The 20526-nt window shown below is 41.1% G+C and overlaps 1 protein-coding gene across 2 annotated transcripts in view; it reads right to left on the reverse strand.

Annotated features, from left to right (window-relative positions):
• LOC118361575 (integrin beta-1-like) overlaps nt 1-20526 on the reverse strand; it is a 97530-nt gene that overhangs the window by 47932 nt on the left and 29072 nt on the right. Inside the window, exons 12-16 of one of the 2 annotated variants that reach the window (XM_052483299.1) lie at nt 20047-20285; nt 19509-19731; nt 8454-8686; nt 5932-6099; nt 4021-4189 (exon numbers count right to left, since the gene is read on the reverse strand). The exons of the other annotated variant lie outside the window; for it this stretch is intronic. Of the exons in view, the coding sequence (XP_052339259.1) occupies nt 5963-6099; nt 8454-8686; nt 19509-19731; nt 20047-20285 (832 nt within the window). The 3' untranslated portion in view covers nt 4021-4189; nt 5932-5962. Of the gene's footprint in view, nt 1-4020; nt 4190-5931; nt 6100-8453; nt 8687-19508; nt 19732-20046; nt 20286-20526 lie in introns of those variants that run through there. 2 annotated transcript variants of the gene reach the window in all.

Genomic DNA, 20526 nt, shown 5'->3' on the forward strand with positions numbered 1-20526 from the left:
TTTTATCTGAGTTTAGTTTGAGTCTTATCTATATCCCTTTTTATCATATCTAATTTATCATCAGTGCAAATTCACACCTACAGTATATGCACAGATTATTATGAGCTGTAATTCAGCATTGTGTCATAGTGAATGAGTCAAAGGCAAAAATATTATGTTATAGTTGTTTATAATTTTTTCCTCTAAACTTCATGTTTTTACTCTGTTGAGTCTCCTTGTGGCCCTTTTAGTCATTGCACAGGGGAACAGCAACATATGCCAAGTTATTGTTGCTTTTTGAAAACTCCTGATTTAGTTGGTCTATTCTTTAATCCTACTTTTTGCATAGTAAAAACACAAATGAATACTTGCCATCTTGTCTGGATTTTGAAGCCAAACTACTACAGAGGCAATTGACAATGACCCAGGTCACAATCACATGGAAATCATGAGAAACATATACAGAAAGATATCCAGTAATCAGACTCAAGCCCCCACAGTGACGTACGTGTTGCTTTTGGCAGTGTGGATCTTAAGGGTCTATCAGAGTAACAAAGGTGTGTATGCACAGCAGTCTTCTAGAATATTGGACCGTTGGCATTCATACTTTCAATCTGTCAGTCCAGCTCATTTTATTTCTCCAACTATCAACACATTAGATTGAACAGATGTGTACCGGTAGATTTTTTTGGTTGGTAGGCTAATTGGGGGGAGGTGGGTGTTCAGGCTGTGCGTCCCCCAAAGATGGCGGTCTGTGAGCTGGTACCTATGTCACAATGGGACAATGGACTACCATGTCTCTCGGGGGGACAAAACTAATTCTGATTGGCTGGTTCTGGCTCCCTAGTGGGTGGGCCTATGCCCTCCTAGGCCCACTGATGGCTTCGCCCATGCCCAGTCATAGGAAATCCATAGATTAGGGCATCATTTATTCATTTAAATTGACTGATTTCCATATATGAACTGTAACTCAGCAAAACCTTTGAAATTGTTGCATGCTGCGCTTATATTTTTGTTCAGAATTGTACCGGATCGGACCCTTCTTTGCCTCCAGAACAGCCTGGATGTTTTTTGGTTGTCGCACCATTTTCAGTAAACACTAGACACAAGCCCAGAAGGGCGGACGTTTCTGAGATACTGGATCTGGCGTGCCTGGCACTGACGATCATACCACGCTCTAAGTCGCTTTGGTCACTCGTTTTGCCCATTCTAACTTTCAATCGAACAGTAACTAAATGCCTTGATGCCTGCTTTATAAGGGCACGAGACTCACTGTCTGTATGCCAGCTTCTTTTGCTATTGCACCTGCCGAACACCTGCTCTCGTCACCGTTAACAGAACTTCAGGAAAACAGTGCCTGACAGGTGGGGGCGATGGACAGTAACTCAACAAAATCTTTGAAATTGTTGCATGTTGCGTTTATATTTTTGTTCTGTATAGTACCGGATCGGACCCCCCTTTGCCTCCAGAACAGCCTGAATTCTACAATATTCTGCAAGGTGTTGGAAATGTTCCACAGGGGTGGTCCATGCCGACGCGACGGCATCATGCAGTTACTGCAGATTGAACGGAGGTACATTCATGCTGTGAACAGCCCGTTCCATCTCATCCCAAAGATCTTCTATTGGGTTGAGATCTGGGGACTGTGCAGGCCACTCAAGTAAATTGAACTCGCTGTTATGTTCCAGGCAATATTTTTCCACTCTTCAATTGTCCAGTTTTGGTGATCGTGTGCCCACTGGAGCCACTTCTTCTTGTTTTTAGCTGATTGAAGTGGAACCCAGTGTGGTCGTCTGCTGCAATAGCCTATACGTGACAAAGATCGACAAGTTCTGAGTTCCCGAGATGACGTTCTGCACATTGTTGTACTATGCATTTTGTGGCCCGCCTGTTAGGTTACACGATTATTGCCATTCTCCTGCGACCTCTCATCAACAAGCTGTTTTCGCCAACAGGACTGCTGCTGACTGGATGTTTTTTTGGTTGTCGCGCCATTCTCAGTAAATCCTAGTCACTGCCATGCGTGAAAAGCTCAGGAGGGTGGCCGTTTCTGACGCCGCTCTAAGTCGCTTTGGTCACTCGTTTTGCACATTCCGACGTTCAATCGAACAGTAACTACATGCCTCGATGCCTGCTTTATACGGCCAAGTGACTCACTGTCTGTAGGCCAGCTTCCTTAGCTATTACGCCTGCCAAACTCTCGCCGTAGTTAACATAACTTCAGGTAAACTGTGCCTGACAGGTGGTGGTGAAGGACACTGGGAGACTCTCAATGACATACTCCTCACTCACTCTTAACGATCGGCTATGAAAAGTCAACTGACATTTACTCCTGAGGTGCTGACTTGCTGCACCCTCGACAACTACTGTGATTATTATTATTTGACCATGCTGGTTATTTATGAACATTTGAACATCTTGGTCATGTTCTGTTATAATCTCCACCCGGCACAGCCAGAAGAGGACTGGCCACCCCTCATAGCCTGGTTCCTCTCTAGGTTTCTTCCTAGGTTTTGGCCTTTTTTTACCGCCACATACTGTACTGGAGCGCCCCCACCTCCCAACTGTGTACGGGAGTCCAAGACCAATAGAAGTATAAAGAGAAGTTCCTGCAGTTGCAGGAATGCCCCAAAATGCAGGCTACAATTGCACCCTTCTCGAATATTCGTGACTCATGTTTTGGAAACATAGTTTCAATATTTATTTTATTACACCTTTTTGCTGACTGCAAGACAAGGCAAAAAGGCTGATCGCTGATGGACACACGCTGAAGAACCTTTCAACAGAGGTTGCGCAACCAATGGTTGTGTGCCACGTCATCGACTGTGCAGTCTGGCACAACATTGCTATAACATAATGTTAGCTGATATGTAAAATACCTATCCAGGCATTGTAAGATCTGACCTGCATAAGCAATGTCTGGGCAGAGGAACACGACCAAGGTAAGTGCTGTACCCTAGCCAACCTACATTGGATTTGAGAGTTTGAATTGTCTACAGTGTCTTTGGCTTCCCGCTTGATCTTGAATTAAATGTGTCCGCTGTTCCGATTGGCTGCTGCAGCTTTTCAATTGGATGACCTTATTTGTCGGTGTTCCGGTTCAACCGAGGTACCGGGTTAACTTTGGTCCTGTTCCCCTGCTCAGACATTGCATGCATCAACCAATGGTTGGGTGCCATGTAATTGACTGTGCCATCAGCCCTGTGATTTCAAAAACTAACTTGTATCAGTATGTCTTTAGAACAAATTTCACATTTTTTTACATTGGTCAACATGAAACACAATAGTGCAATGATCACTTTCAAAACAATGTAAAAGTTATTTGCACTTCTTCATGCATTATGTTATCTGAGTAAGTTTAAGTTTAGAATCAACCAATGGTTTTATATGATTGACAATTATGCCAATGTTGAATGTTTATCCTTCAAGCTTGGAAAAGAGACCCTTAAACCCAGACTTGGACCACACACCCATCCACTGAATAGCAGGCTAGTCATTGCTTTGCAATGCTTGCAGTTAGCCACTGATTCCCTCCAAACCCCTCATTGTTGAATGTGCCATTTCCAACTTGTGTAATGTTTGTCCAATAGCCAATGAGCACCGATACGTTCTCTAATTTCTCTTCATATGACAAGGATTGAAAAGGTTTTGCCAGTAGATTGTCAACTTGATCCATGATGATGACTGCTAGCTTGCTAGCTAAGATTTAGAAAGTGTGATGTTGACATGATCAGTCCAATCAAAGCTACTGTGGATGTAACGTGATTTGAAGTCATTTTATCTGTGGCCAATGACCTTGAGCCTTCTTGGATGGGCACTTCTAATGTAGCTCTATGACAGCACCCAAGGGGCTTGAATTTTTGAGCTCTACCCGTAGATTTTGTTCCGTCACTCACCATGAGTGACAGAACACTGAGCCAATCACTGCACAACTGGAGAACATTACCAACCCCTACGTTCCGTATTTTCCACTGCCTGCCGTACCACCACAGAAAGCACCAACATTTTGGAGCTGCCTTACTCAAGAAACCAAAAAAGAGACCATGTTTGTATGCAGCTTTATTAACTCAGTGACAATGTTTTGTACATTGTTTGCAAACTGATATGTGACATATATTAATGCTAAAATAACATGCAAAACAGGCAAACAGGTGGAGCTTTGCCTGCCCTTAATGACAGGTCACCACTGCTTGTAGATAGGGATTTCGCCCTGGAAGGCACAAGAGAAACAAGGAGAAAACGTTAGAATTGTAATGTACAGTCAGTCATAATATATCTGTCACATAACATGTCAGTCATATGACAACAGCTGCAACATGTGACAATTTATTAGGAAAAAAAACACCACAGCAAAATCAGAGCCATCCATTGAGAATATCAAATGATTATGAAGCATTCTTTGGACAGATCTTTCCAACTGATCGTGCTATCACCTGGATACGTTGCTGTCATTGTGAGTGAGCATTTGTGTTGTCATCCAGGGAACACTTTTAGAAGAAATATCAACAAACGTCACAGTCACAACATGCCATTTCCATCATACTGTAGAATTAAATATGATATAAATACTAAACTTAAACTGAAGTGTACTGGGCCTACACGTGACCACCTGTTAATACTTACCTCCATTTAAACTACTAACAGACAGGACAGCTTGTGTTGACTAACAAAACAATAGATATTGTGGGTTTTAATATCCCCTCATATGGATCTTTCTGCAAAGTTTCATCAACTGTCTTATTTGGCTCAAAGAGACCAAATGAAAGACAGAAATAATGAGATGGATGAAGAAGTGACAGTTTACAGTAAGTTGACAAACATACATATAAACAAATAGGAAACCCATGCAGGAAAACAGAGGAGAGGGAAATTAAATACAAACTTATAGATCCACAGCTTTATTTCCATAGTTTGGATTCTGGAACCTTTTAATGGGGATCTTGTAAATGGGATTCTCTTGCTATGGGTTGAGAGAGTGGGACAGACAATTAAGAACAGGAAACAGAGAATGAAATGAAAAGCATGGGTGAAGACAAATGAGAAGGAATGAAACAATGATATGACAAAGAAGTGAAAAAATGAATCCCCTGAAAAAGGGGTGTTTCTACATCAAGATCCAGGACTCGGAGGTTGATCATCTCCCTTTGAAAATCATCTTACAGTGCTGGTTATATTCCACTTTAATATGTAACAAGTCAGGTCAGTCTGCTCTCTCATACAGTCATTTAGGTCTGGTGTCTTCTCCATGTACCATAATGAGAGGGCCCAGAAGCCTCAGTGCCCTGCCCATGTCACCAGACCAGAGAGGCTATCACATGTGGCTGGTCTGACTGGGAGTAATCAAGATGAGCTGAATCATTAATCATTTCAAACCCTGCCAGCTGTCTGGAATTGAACCTCTCCTGCTGTGTGGATAACACACCACTAGGTTGAAGCATAACACAGAACAAAACTAAGCTGCTGTAGCCACTCCCATGAAAAGACAGATGTGTGTCCAGACCTTCGCATTCCAAAAATGATTCATTTTTTCATAGCTGTATTTTGCACAGAGATGACTTAAAACTACAGGGTTTTATGAACATTTTAAACAAACTGTAGGACTGTGAAACTGTGAGAGACTGTGAGACTGTGAAAAAATGTGTGTGACATCTTACGAAGTCATCGTCAAAAGCAACAGGTCTGTCATAGTCATCAAAGGTTGAGAGAGAGTAAAATATTTCCAATTCTGTGTTCCTTCAGGAGTCTGTTCTCTGTGTAAGAGATTCACACAGTGGCCATATCTATAACACCAGTTTTCCACATCTCATTCAACCTACTGAAATTACAGTCAGGGAGAATACAAACTAGGACCTGCAAAAGTACATCATCATCATCATCCCCATTATGGGCCATAACGAATAGTTCTCCAAAATGGCTTCTTGCGTCCTGTATCTACCATCTCCACTCCCTTACCGTGTCCCATTTAGCATTCATCTTCTCCTTCTCAAACTTGGCGAACTCTCTCCTGTCGTGGATGATCATGAGCAGCTTCCAGATGAGAAGCAAAGCCAGGCCGATCAGCACGATACCCGCCACCACGCCAGCCCACAATGGGGATGATGTCAGAGCCCGTAGGGCAGTCTGGAACACAGGCAGGAACATTCAGTTATCCCAACTTTTATTTATTTATTTGACCATGCAAGTCAATTACTGTAAGAACAAATACTTATTTACAATAAAGTCCTTCCTGATTTGCATTATATATAGACCCAGGAACTTTACCTGACCCTGTAAGCTGACTAGGAAAAACTACAAGTAGAGCCTAGAATTTTTCCTAGTCAGGTCAAAAACTCCTAGCTCTCATCACAAAACGACTTAATAGACAAACAAATAACCTCCCTTTTCACTGTAATATCCTCAGTCACAATGACATAGTAGGCTGTATGTAATATCCTCAGTCACAATGACATAGTAGGCTGTATGTAATATCCTCAGTCACAATGACATAGTAGGCTGTATGTAATATCCTCAGTCACAATGACATAGTAGGCTGTATGTAATATCCTCAGTCACAATGACATAGTAGGCTGTATGTAATATCCTCAGTCACAATGACATAGTAGGATGTATGTAATATGCTCAGTCACAATGACATAGTCGGCTGTATGTAATATCCTCAGTCACAATGACATAGTAGGCTGTATGTAATATCCTCAGTCACAATGACATAGTAGGCTGTATGTAATATCCTCAGTCACAATGACATAGTAGGCTGTATGTAATATCCTCAGTCACAATGACATAGTAGGCTGTATGTAATATCCTCAGTCACAATGACATAGTAGGCTGTATGTAATATCCTCAGTCACAATGACATAGTAGGATGTATGTAATATCCTCAGTCACAATGACATAGTAGGCTGTATGTAATATCCTCAGTCACAATGACATAGTAGGATGTATGTAATATCCTCAGTCACAATGACATAGTAGGATGTATGTAATATCCTCAGTCACAATGACATAGTAGGCTGTATGTAATATGCTCAGTCACAATGACATAGTAGGATGTATGTAATATGCTCAGTCACAATGACATAGTAGGCTGTATGTAATATGCTCAATCACAATGACATAGCAGGCTGTATGTAATATCCTCAGTCACAATGACATAGTAGGCTGTATGTAATATCCTCAGTCACAATGACATAGTAGGCTGTATGTAATATGCTCAGTCACAATGACATAGTAGGATGTATGTAATATCCTCAGTCACAATGACATAGTAGGCTGTATGTAATATGCTCAGTCACAATGACATAGTAGGATGTATGTAATATCCTCAGTCACAATGACATAGTGGGATGTATGTAATATCCTCAGTCACAATGACATAGTAGGCTGTATGTAATATGCTCAGTCACAATGACATAGTAGGCTGTATGTAATATCCTCAGTCACAATGACATAGTAGGCTGTATGTAATATCCTCAGTCACAATGACATAGTAGGCTGTATGTAATATGCTCAGTCACAATGACATAGTAGGCTGTATGTAATATCCTCAGTCACAATGACATAGTAGGCTGTATGTAATATCCTCAGTCACAATGACATAGTAGGCTGTATGTAATATGCTCAGTCACAATGACATAGTAGGATGTATGTAATATCCTCAGTCACAATGACATAGTAGGCTGTATGTAATATGCTCAGTCACAATGACATAGCAGGCTGTATGTAATATGCTCAGTCACAATGACATAGTAGGCTGTATGTAATATGCTCAGTCACAATGACATAGTAGGCTGTATGTAATATGCTCAGTCACAATGACATAGTAGGCTGTATGTAATATGCTCAGTCACAATGACATAGTAGGCTGTATGTAATATGCTCAGTCACAATGACATAGTAGGCTGTATGTAATATGCTCAGTCACAATGACATAGTAGGCTGTATGTAATATGCTCAGTCACAATGACATAGCAGGCTGTATGTAATATGCTCAGTCACAATAACATAGTAGGCTGTATGTAATATGCTCAGTCACAATGACATAGTAGGCTGTATGTAATATGCTCAGTCACAATAACATAGTAGGCTGTATGTAATATGCTCAGTCACAATGACATAGTAGGCTGTATGTAATATGCTCAGTCACAATGACATAGCAGGCTGTATGTAATATGCTCAGTCACAATGACATAGTAGGCTGTATGTAATATGCTCAGTCACAATAACATAGTAGGCTGTATGTAATATGCTCAGTCACAATGACATAGTAGGCTGTATGTAATATGCTCAGTCACAATGACATAGCAGGCTGTATGTAATATGCTCAGTCACAATGACATAGTAGGCTGTATGTAATATGCTCAGTCACAATGACATAGTAGGCTGTATGTAATATGCTCAGTCACAATGACATAGTAGGCTGTATGTAATATGCTCAGTCACAATGACATAGCAGGCTGTATGTAATATGCTCTCACCTAGTGGTTCCACCACATGGACCTCCTTCTCTGACTTTTTGTTGACAGCGTAGGTGTAGTAGAACCAGCAGTCGTTGGCATCCCTCTCCTTACAGTGCATCAGGGGGAAGGCCTGTCCTGGCTGAGGCAGGTTGACCCTGTCCTTCACCTTGATCAGGTTGACGTAGCTACAGTCTCTCTCACACGTGTCCTTCTTCTCCCCCGTCCCAAAGGCCCTGCACTGAACACACTCCCTGTGGAAGACAGGACATTGACATGTAACTCTGTACAGATGGAGTAACACACGCAGGTAGTCTCGCATTGTGATGCTTGATAGACTTGTGACATATTCACTAGTAGGGCTGTGGCGGTCACAAAATGTATTGTCAAGCAAATAACTGTCGGTCTCATGGTAATTGATGCTAATTAAAACACATTTATCATCTCCTGGCTTCCACACTTACAAACCACTGATGCAGACCTTTGGAACATCTACATTTAAAAAAATCTAATAAATCCATGTAATATAGCCTACACCTTCACAATAAATCCATGTAATATAGCCTACACCTTCACAATAAATCCATGTAATATAGCCTACACCTTCACAATAAATCCATGTAATATAGCCTACACCTTCACAATAAATCCATGTAATATAGCCTACACCATCACAATAAATCCATGTAATATAGCCGACACCTTCACAATAAATCCATGTAATATAGCCGACACCTTCACAATAAATCCATGTAATATAGCCTACACCTTCACAATAAATCCATGTAATATAGCCTACACCTTCACAATAAATCCATGTAATATAGCCTACACCTTCACAATAAATCCATGTAATATAGCCTACACCTTCACAATAAATCCATGTAATATAGCCTACACCTTCACAATAAATCCATGTAATATAGCCTACACCTTCACAATAAATCCATGTAATATAGCCTACACCTTCACAATAAATCCATGTAATATAGCCTACACCTTCACAATAAATCCATGTAATATAGCCTACACCTTCACAATAAATCCATGTAATATAGCCTACACCATCACAATAAATCCATGTAATATAGCCTACACCTTCACAATAAACCCATGTAATATAGCCTACACCTTCACAATAAACCCATGTAATATAGCCTACACCTTCACAATAAATCCATTATTTATTTTAAACAGGTTTAAAGAAACATGATATGAAAATACAGTCTATTTCAGAAGAACAGAATAGCATACTCTTAGTTGTCCTTATGTTAGGTCCTGATCTGGCTATGATAAATGGATATGGGCTACAAAGATTTGCTTAGAATTCCGTGGCATTATTTTATATTATTTCATAGTATCAAATCAAATCAAATGTATTTATATAGCCCTTCGTACATCAGCTGATATCTCAAAGTGCTGTACAGAAACCCAGCCTAAAACCCCAAACAGCAAGCAATGCAGGTGTAGAAGCACAAAGAATACAATGAATGCAATGCAGGTGCAAAAGCACAAAAGCACTATGTCAATCTACTATCCCCCATAGTGCAAAAGTTGACCTATTCTATTCTGTGCGAGAAATAACTATTCCAAATAAAGTCTGTGACATTTGTGGGATGCGATAGATCCCAAATTAATACAACCACAAGCATCAAAAACATTTTTCAAGCTAAATGGCTAACGCAACAGATTAGAAAGTTTAGCATTAAATGTTGATAAACGAATTGGCTATTTATTCATATTGTAAACCCAGCAATGCGCACATGGCAATAGGCTATAAGCACGGATATTCCATTAGCGGGAAAACACCATTATTAAAACTGACCGCTAATGCGATTACGCATGTAATGCTTTTATTATAAAGGTGCATTTTTATGGTGAAAATGATCTTCCCCAAATTTGAAACTCACGTGCTCCTTATGTATGCCAGTTAGGCTCTACACCCCTTGTAAAGCGGATTAATGTGCTTAATTTTAAGAAGTTATTTGGCCACTTTAGTTGTGATACAAACCTTATCAAAACATATAGGCCTATGGTCTAGGCTACATGAGGTGTGTGACTATGATTAGAAAAAGTCATAAAAACGAGGCATTGTTTCTTGCCTTATGCTGGGCATCATTCACAAGTGATAACATATAATTCACAAGTTATTGGCTAATATTGCCACCCATCAGACTATTCTTGATTTAATCTGGTCTTTACATAAACTAAATACATGTGTGAAATTATTTTTTATTTAAAACTGGACCATTATCATGCACCGGTCTCAGAACAGGGGCAGTGGGATAAAAAAATACATGTAATCCTTGCACTTAAATAGCGAACGGAGGACGTTTTTCCCCTGGTTCATTTTCATGCCAACCAGGTAGGCTATACTCCTCTTGTAAAGAGAAGCAATGTTCTTAATATTAGGAAAGTTGAGAAAAAAATACAGTAGGCCTAACCTATAGAAAGCTGATGAGATACTCCTCTTTTTAATAGAGGACACGACTCACGCAAATGCATAGCCTATAGAAATGTTGCACAACATTGGGGTGGCAGGTAGCGTAGTGGTTAGAGCGTTGGATTAGTAACCAAAAGGTTGTAAAATCAAATCCCCGAGCTGACAAGGTAAATAAAAATCTGTCCTTCTGCCTCTGAACAAGGCTGTCATTGAAAATAAGAATTTGTTATTAACCTCTTTCAGCTAGGTAGCACTAGTTTTATGTTTGGAAAAATAACGTTCCCAATGTAAATGGCCTATTTCTCAGGCCCATATGCTAGAATATGCATATAATTGACAGATTAGGATAGAAAACACTCTAAAGTTTCCAAAACTGTCAATATATTGTCTGTTAGTATAACAGAACTGATATTGCAGGCGAAACCCTGAGGAAAATCAAACCAGGAAGTGGCTTCTATTTTGAAAACTCCATGTTCCATAGCCTGCCTTTGCTCCATTTAAAGGGATATCAACCAGATTCCTTTTCCGATCTCTTCCTCAAGGTGTCAACAGTCTTTAGACATCATTTCAGGCTTTTATTTTGAAAAATGAGCAAGAAAGATAACATCGCGTCATTGTATGGCTGGGTGCCAGCAGCGTTTTGTATGCGCAACAGAGCTTGGGCGGCCATTGCCTTTCTCTCTCCTACTGAAAAAGACAGTTGCGATTGATATATTATCGATTATATATTTGAAAAACAACCTGAGGATTGATTATAAAAAACATTTGACATGTTTCTGTGGACATTACGGATACTATTTGTAATTTATGTCTGCGTTGTCGTGACCGCTCTTTCCTGTAGATTTCTAAACATAACGCGCCAAACAAACGGAGGTATTTTGGATATAAAAATCATCTTTATGGAACAAAAGGAACATTTATTGTGTAACTGGGAGTCTCGTGAGTGAAAACATCCGAAGATCATCAAAGGTAAACGATTCATTTGATTGCTTTTCTGATTTTCGTGACCAAGCTACTTTGATGCTAGGTGTTCAAAATGTTTTGTCGAGTGATCGATAAACTTACATAAACGCTTGGTTTGCTTTCGCTGTAAAGCATATTTTCAAAATCTGGCACGACAGGTGGATTAACAAAATGCTAAACTGCGTTTTGCTATATTGCACTTGTGATTTCATGAATATAAATATTTTTAGTAATATTATTTGAATGTGGCATTCAATTCAGCGGTTGTTGATGACAATTATCCCGCTAAAGGGATGGGTAGCGTCAAGAAGTTTTAACTGACTTGTTAAATAAGATGGGCAATCATGAAGTATTTGATTAGATTTTGCATTTGTCAGAGTGATTAGAGGGACAATAGAGTGCTGAATACCAGGCAGTTAACAAGTTTGGTAGGCTACTAATGACCATCAGCAGCATCAGAGCTTAGAGAAGCCTAAATACCGTGACTAAACGGTCACGTGGAATTTGACTGCCTTCATGACTTGTGACCGCCACACCGGCGGTCACATGGTCACCGCAACAGCCCTATTCACTCGTCTACTGGAATGCAAGAAAGCTGGATATTGAGGTTCCACTCCACATGCAGGTGTTTGTAGTGGACAATGCTGTACCCTTGCCACCACTACTGGTTTTAGATATCACAGTTGTGTCTAGACTTTTCATTGGTCCTCTATCTTGGAATTATCAGAAGAAAGCAAACAAAGGTCGAAATAATAATTGAGGTTAAGACGGATAAAGGAAGACATCTCTTTATGCCTACTTTAAAAGGTTAAGAGGCATTAAACTCAGGCTGAGGAAAAAGACAAGGAACCGGTCCCTCAGATTAACAAAAATAAAAAGCAGAATTCATTTCAACCATCACAACAAACCTTTATGTAATCCACCCATAACATTCCCAGAAGGAAATACTATCACGACTTAGGATAACCCAGGGGCAGGCAAAAGGACAGGTTGAGGGCAGGCAGAGCTTCGTAGTACAAGGCAGAGTCAAAAAGGGACAGACCGAAGGCAGGTTCAGGGCAGGCGGAAAGGTCGGAACGGGGAAGACTAGAAAACAAGAACTCGAGAACAGGAGTAATGGGACGCTGGTAAGAGCTGACAAAACAAGACAAACAGAAAACGCAGGTATAAATACACAGGGGATAATGGGGAAGAATAGGACACTTGGTGGGGGGTGGAGACAAGCACAAGACAGGTGAAACAGATCAGGGTTTGACAAATACAGCATATGAAGAGTTTCAATCCAAATTGCTATATATACACAGTACATTTTCAGAAATGTTGGTAAAGTAGCTTTTATTGTTTTCAGAAATTCTGAAAGAGATTGGTGTGTATTTTCACTATCTAATCATGGCACAGGGTTGGTCAATGACAACCATGTGTTTGTTTAACCAGGCTGTTAGCCTGCTTAGTGGAGTCTGCCACTAGCACAGTGTCGGCAGCTCAGCTATCCCCAATGAGACCGTGTCTGTGCCTTGACCAAGGTTGAGCACATGGCGGTGTTCGCCTTAGCAATCTCACTAGAATAAAGACCTCCTCCATTCCTGACATTATTGAAAGAGATCGTGATACCTCACATCTCAAAATAGGGCTACTTAATGTTAGATCCCTTACTTCAAAGGCAGTTATAGTCAATTAACTAATCACTGATCATAATCTTGATGTGATTGGCCTGATGAAACATGGCTTAAGCCTGATGAATTTACTGTGTTAAATGAGGCCTCACCTCCTGGTTACACTAGTGACCATATCCCCCCGTGCATCCCGCAAAGGCGGAGGTGTTGCTAACATTTACGATAGCAAATTTCAATTTACAGAAAAAAACGATGTTTTCATCTTTTGAGCTTCTAGTCATGGAATCTATGCAGCCTACTCAATCACTTTTTATAGCTACTGTTTACAGGCATCCTGGGCCATATACAGCGTTCCTCACTGAGTTCCCTGAATTCCTATCGGACCTTGTAGTCATAGCAGATAATATTCTAATTTTTATTGACTCTAATATTCACATAGAAAAGTCCACAGACCCACTCCAAAAGGCTTTCGGAGCCATCATCGACTCTGGGTTGGGTTTTGTCCAACATGTCTCTGGACCTACTCACTGCCACAGTCATACTCTGGACCTAGTTCTGTCCCATGGAATAAATCGTTAATGTTTTTCCTCATAATCCTGGACTACCACCATTTTATTACGTTTGCAATCGCAACAAATAATCTGCTCAGACACCAACCAAGGACCATCAAAAGTTGTGCTATAAATTCTCAGACAACCCAAAGATTAATTGATGCCCTTCCAGACTCCCTCTGCCTACCCAAGGACATCAGAGGACAAAAGTCAGTTAACCACCTAACTGAGGAACACAATTTAACCAAGTGCAATACCCTAAAAACTAAAAACATTGGTCATAAGAAACTAGCTCCCTGGTATACAGAAAATACCCGAGCTCTGAAGCAAGCTTCCAGAAAATTGGAACGGAAATGGCGCCACACCAAACTGGAAGTCTTCTGACTAGCTTGGAAAGACAGTCCCGTGCAGTATCGAAGAGCCCTCACTGCTGCCCGATCATCCTATTTTTCCAACTTAATTGAGGAAAATAAGAACAATCCGAAATTTATTTTTTATACTGTCGCAAAGCTAACTAAAAAGCAGCATTCCCCAAGAGAGGATGGCTTTCACTTCAGCAGTAATACATTCATGAACTTCTTTGAGGAAAAGATCATGATCATTAGAAAGCAAATTAAGGACTCCTCTTTTAAATCTGCGTATTCCTCCAAAGCTCAGTTGTCCTGAGTCTGCACAACTCTGCCAGGACCTAGGATCAAGAGAGACGCTCAAGTGTTTTAGTACTATATCTCTTGACACAATGATGAAAATAATCATGGCCTCTAAACCTTCAAGCTGCATACTGGACCCTATTCCAACTAAACTACTGAAAGAGCTGCTTCCTGTGCTTGGCCCTCCTATGTTGAACATAATAAATGGCTCTCTATCCCCCGGAAGTGTACCAAAAACATTAAAAGTTGCAGTAATAAAGCCTCTCTTGAAAAAGCCAAACTTGGACTCAGAAAAAAAAAACTACATCGAATCTTCCATTCCTCTCAAAATTTTTTGAAAAAGATGTTGCGCAGCAACTCACTGCCTTCCTGAAGACAAACAATTTATACGAAATGCTTCAGTCTGGTTTCAGAACACATCATAGCATGCAGACTGCACTTGTGAAGGTGGTAAATTACCTTTTAATGGTGTCAGACCGAGGCTCTGCATCTGTCCTCGTGCTCCTAGACCTCAGTGCTGCTTTTGATACCATCAATCACCAAATTCTTTTGGAGAGATTGGAAACCCAAATTGGTCTACACGGACAAGTTCTGGCCTGGTTTAGATCTTATCTGTCGGAAAGATATCAGTTTGTCTCTGTGAATGGTTTGTCCTCTGACAAATCAACTGTAAATTTCGGTGTTCCTCAAGGTTCTGTTTTAGGACCACTATTGTTTTCACTATATAATTTACCTCTTGGGGATGTCATTCGAAAACATAATGTTAACTTTCACTGCTATGTGGATGACACACAGCTTTACATTTCAATGAAACCAAAATTGCCCTTGCAAGAAGCCTGTATTTCAGACATAAGGAAGTGGATCGCTGAAAACGTTCTACTTTTAAACTCGGACAAAACAGAGATGCTTGTTCTAGGTCCCAAGAAACAAAGAGATCTTCTGTTGAATTTGACAATTAATCTTGATGGTTGACAGTCGTCTCAAATAAAACTGTGAAGGACCTCGGCGTTACTCTGGACCCTGATTTCTCTTTTGACGAACATATCAAGACTGTTTCAAGGACAGCTTTTTTTCCATCTACGTAACATTGCAAAAATCAGAAACTTTCTGTCCAAAAATTATGCAGAAAAATGAATCCATGCTTTTGTTACTTCTAGGTTAGACTACTGCAATGCTCTACTTTCCGGCTACCCGGATAAAGCACTAAATAAACTTCAGTTAGTGCTAAATACGGCTGCTAGAATCCTGACTAGAACCAAAACATTTGATCATATTACTCCAGTACTAACCTCCCTACATGGGCTTCCTGTTAAGGCAAGGGCTGATTTCAAGAAGATATCCCTCTAGTGGTGTGGGGGCTGTGCTTTGGCAAAGTGGGTGGGGTTATATGCTGCCTGTTTGGCCCTGTTTTAGGCTCGTTTTGATATATCAGCTGATAAATTTGATATTTGGGGAGTTTCACCCATTCTTCTCTCAAGCTCTGTGAGGTTGGATGGGGAGTGTCACTGCACAGCTATTATCAGGTCTCCCCAGAGATGTTTCATCAGGTTCAAGTCCAGGCTCTGGCTGGGCCACTCAAGGACATCCAGAGACTTATCCCAATTCCACTCCTGCGTTAGAAGGTGAACCTTCTGAAGTCCTGAACTCTCTGGACCAGGTTTCATCTGTTTTTTAAAATTTACCTTTATTTAACTAGGCAAGTCAGTTAAGAACAAATTCTTACTTTCAATGACGGCCTATGATGGTTAACTGCCTGTTCAGGAGCAGAACAACAGATTTGTACCTTGTCAGCTCGGGGATTTGAACTTGCAACCTTCCGGTTACAAGTCCACCGCTCTAACCACTAGCCTACTCTGCCGCAATGTTCATCTTTCCCTTGTTTCTGACTAGTCTCCCAGTCCCTGCCGCAGAAAAACATCCCCACAGCATGATACTGGCACCACCATGCTTCACCATAGGGATGGTGCCAAGTTTCCTCCAGACGTGAAGCTTGGCATTCAGGCCAAAGTGTTCAATCTTTGTTTCATCAGACCGGAGAATCTTCTTTCTCATGGTCTGAGAGTCCTTTAGGTGCCTTTTGGCAAACTTCAAGTGGGCTTATACAGTGTGGAGAACAAGTATTTGATACACTGCCAATTTTGCAGGTTTTCCTACTTACAAAGCATGTAGAGGTCTGTAATTTTTATCAGGTATACTTCAACTGTGAGAGACAGAATCTAAAACAAAAATCCAGAAAATCACATTGTATGATTTTTAAGTAATTCATTTGCATTTTATTGCATGACAAGTATTTGATACATCAGAAAAGCAGAACTTAATATTTGGTACAGAAACCTTTGTTTGCAATTACAGAGATCATACATTTCCTGTAGTTACTGACCAGGTTTGCACACACTGCAGCAGGGATTTTGGCCCACTCCTCCATACAGACCTCCAGATCCTTCAGGTTTCGGGGCTGTCGCTGGGCAATACAGTCTTTCAGCTCCCTCCAAAGATTTTCTATTGGGTTCAGGTCTGGAGACTCGTTAGGCCACTCCAGGACCTTGAGATGCTTCTTACAAAGCCACTCCTTAGTTGCCCTGGCTGTGTGTTTCGGTTCGTTGTCATGCTGGAAGACCCAGCCACGACCCATCTTCAATGCTCTTACTGAGAGAAGGAGGTTGTTGGCCAAGATCTCGCGATACATGTCAATCCATCCTCCCCTCAATACGGTGCAGTCGTCCTGTCCCCTTTGCCGAAAAGCATCCCCAAAGAATGATGTTTCCACCTCCATGCTTCACGGTTGGGATGGTATTCTTGGGGTTGTACTCATCCGTCTTCTTCCTCCAAACACAGCGAGTGGAGTTTAGACCAAAAAGCTCTATTTTTGTCTCATCAGACCACATGACCTTTTCCCATTCCTCCTCTGGATCATCCAGATGGTCATTGGCAAACTTCAGACGGGCCTGGACACGCGCTGGCTTGAGCAGGGGGACCTTGTGTGCGCTGCAGGATTTTAATCCATGACGGCGTAGTGTGTTACTACTGGTTTTCTTTGAGACTGTGGTCCCAGCTCTCTTCAGGTCATTGACCAGGTCCTGACGTGTAGTTCTGGGTTGATTGATCCCTCACCTTCCTCATGATCATTGATGCCCCACAAGGTAAGATCTTGCATAGAGCCCCAGACCGAGGGTGATTGACAGTCATCTTGAACTTCTTCCATTTTCTAATAATTGCGGCAACAGTTGTTGCCTTCTCACCAAGCTGCTTGCCTATTGTCCTGTAGCCCATCCCAGCCTTGTACAGGTCTACAATTTTATCCCTGATGTCCTTACACAGCTCTTTGGTCTTGGCCATTGTGGAGAGGTTGGAGTCTGTTTGATTGAGTGTGTGGACAGGTGTCTTTTGTTCAAACAGGTGCAGTTAATACAGGTAATGAGTGCAGAACAGGAGGGCTTCTTAAAGAAAAACTAACAGGTCTGTGAGAGCCGGAATTCTTACTGGTTGGTAGGTGATCAAATACTTATGTCATGCAATAAAATGCAAATGAATTACTTAAAAATCATACAATGTGAATTTCTGGATCTTTTAGATTCCGTCTCTCACAGTTGAAGTGTACTACCTATGATAAAAAGTACAGACCTCTACATGCTTTGTAAGTAGGAAAACCTACAAAATCGGCAGTGTATCAAATACTTGTTCTCCCCACTGTATGTGCCTTTTACTGAGGAGTGGCTTCCGTCTGGCAACTCTAACATAAAGGCCTGATTGGTGCAGTGCTCCAGACTTCCTCTGTGGAGATTGGAGAACCTTCCAGAAGGACAACCATCCCTGCACTACTCCACCAATCAGGCCTTTATGGTAGAGTGGCCAGACAGAAGCCACTCCTCAGTAAAAAGGCACATGAAAGCCTGCTTGGACTTTGACAAAAAGCACCCGAAGCACTCACACCATGAGAAACAAGATTCTCTGGTCGGATAAAACCAAGACTGATCTCTTTGGCCTGAATGCCAAGCTTCACGTCTGGAGGAAACCTGGTGAAGCACGGTGGTGGTAGCATCATGCCGTGGGGATGTTTTTGACCGCCAGGGACACAGAGACAAGTCAAAATCGAGGGAAAGATAAACGGAGCAAAGTACAGAGAGATCCTTGATGAAAACCTGCTCCAGAGAGCTCAGGACCTCAGACTGAAACTAAGGTTCACCTTCCAACAGAACAACAACCCTAAGCACACAGCCAATAAAATGGAGGAGTGGTTTCGGGAAAAGTCTCTTAATGTCCTTGAGTGGCCCAGTCGGAGCCCGGACTTGAACCTGATCAAACCTCTCTGGAGAGACCTGAAAATAGCTCTGCAGCGATGCTCCCTATTTCAGTTTTTATCTTCAATAAATGTGCTAAAAAAAACGTAAAGCCTGTTTTTGATTTGTCATTATGGATTATTGTGTGTAGATTGATGAGGAAATAAAAACATTTAATCAATTTTTGAATAAGGCTGTACCATAACAAAATGCGGAAAAAGTCAAGGGGCCTGAATCATTTCCGAATGCACTGTATCGCAGTCAAATATACAGGATACGAACATTCCATTAATGCTAAACAATGGACAGACAGGACCTGAGACTAAAGCATACATTTTGCATTGTGGTTTACAAAAAAATCATTTTAATCTAAAATCTATGAATAAAAACATCAGAGAACAGTAATATTTTACACACACATGAAGGTACCCATAAGGAATCATTTCTGATGTAAAAACGTGTGAATTCTTTTCAATATAGCATTTTGGAAATAAACTTGTTGTATATTGTTGTTTTCTGCATAGTTAAAACAGAATAAAATAAACCAATACAATTCATTCATTCCTTTATTCAACTCACTTGTGTACTGCGCAGACCCCTGGACAGGTAGGACAGATCTCACAGCTGGGGCCTTGGTACTTTGGGTTAGTACACTTGCAGGTGCCACACTCACAGGTGCCTCGTCCGTTACAGATCTGCATGTTTGAAGCCAGGCAGGTCGTGATGTCCAGAGAACAGTCACAGGCACTGCCTGTCCAGTTGGCATCACATATACACCACCCGCACTCACAGTGACCATGTCCTGCCACAACACACAGGGTCAGAGATGATCCTCTATAGTTCAAACATTTCATACTATGGATAATATTCTAGATTAGAGATGAAATTAATTAATTAAATTGAACACGGGAAATCTAATTCCGTAAAAGGCCATGTCTGATTTTATCAACTGATCTCTAATTTAACTGGGAAATCACCCATTACGCCACAAACACTAGAGGTAGTTTGTGTTCTGAGGAATATGTTCCACAGGTCTTCAGATGTAACACAGGTCTTGACCGTCATTTCACAGCAAGCTAAATCTTTACTGATCATCCAATGAACTGAACTCGGGTACCTCCACAGAGTTTGTTGTTGGAGCGGTCACAGTTGAAGTTGTCACACTGGCAGAACATCCCGCTGTAGCGCTCCTCTGGGTTCTCTCTCTTCTTGCACTCACAGGTTCCACACACACAGTCTCCGTTGTTGCTGCAGATGTCTGTACCTCTGTCTTTACGGCAGCTCCTATCCAGGTCTTCGCTGGTCACCTCGATGGTGCTGCACTCACACTGTCTACCAATACGGCCCTCATGGCACCTGACAGATAATAAAGGAAATGTAATGTTATTAACAACAAGGGAGGACTACATAAAAGACTGACTGCCTATGTAAAAATATTCACATACAAACAGTCACATGCTAATGCCCCATAGAAATGGATTTACAACACATTATAAAGTGCATTCGGAAAGTATTCCCTTGACTTTTTCCACACTACAGTCTTATTCTAAAATGGATTCAATAGTTTTTTCCCCCTCATCAATCTACACACAATTCC

The sequence above is a fragment of the Oncorhynchus keta genome, chromosome 28 (genome assembly GCF_023373465.1).
Source record: "Oncorhynchus keta strain PuntledgeMale-10-30-2019 chromosome 28, Oket_V2, whole genome shotgun sequence".
Lineage (NCBI taxonomy): Eukaryota > Metazoa > Chordata > Actinopteri > Salmoniformes > Salmonidae > Oncorhynchus > Oncorhynchus keta.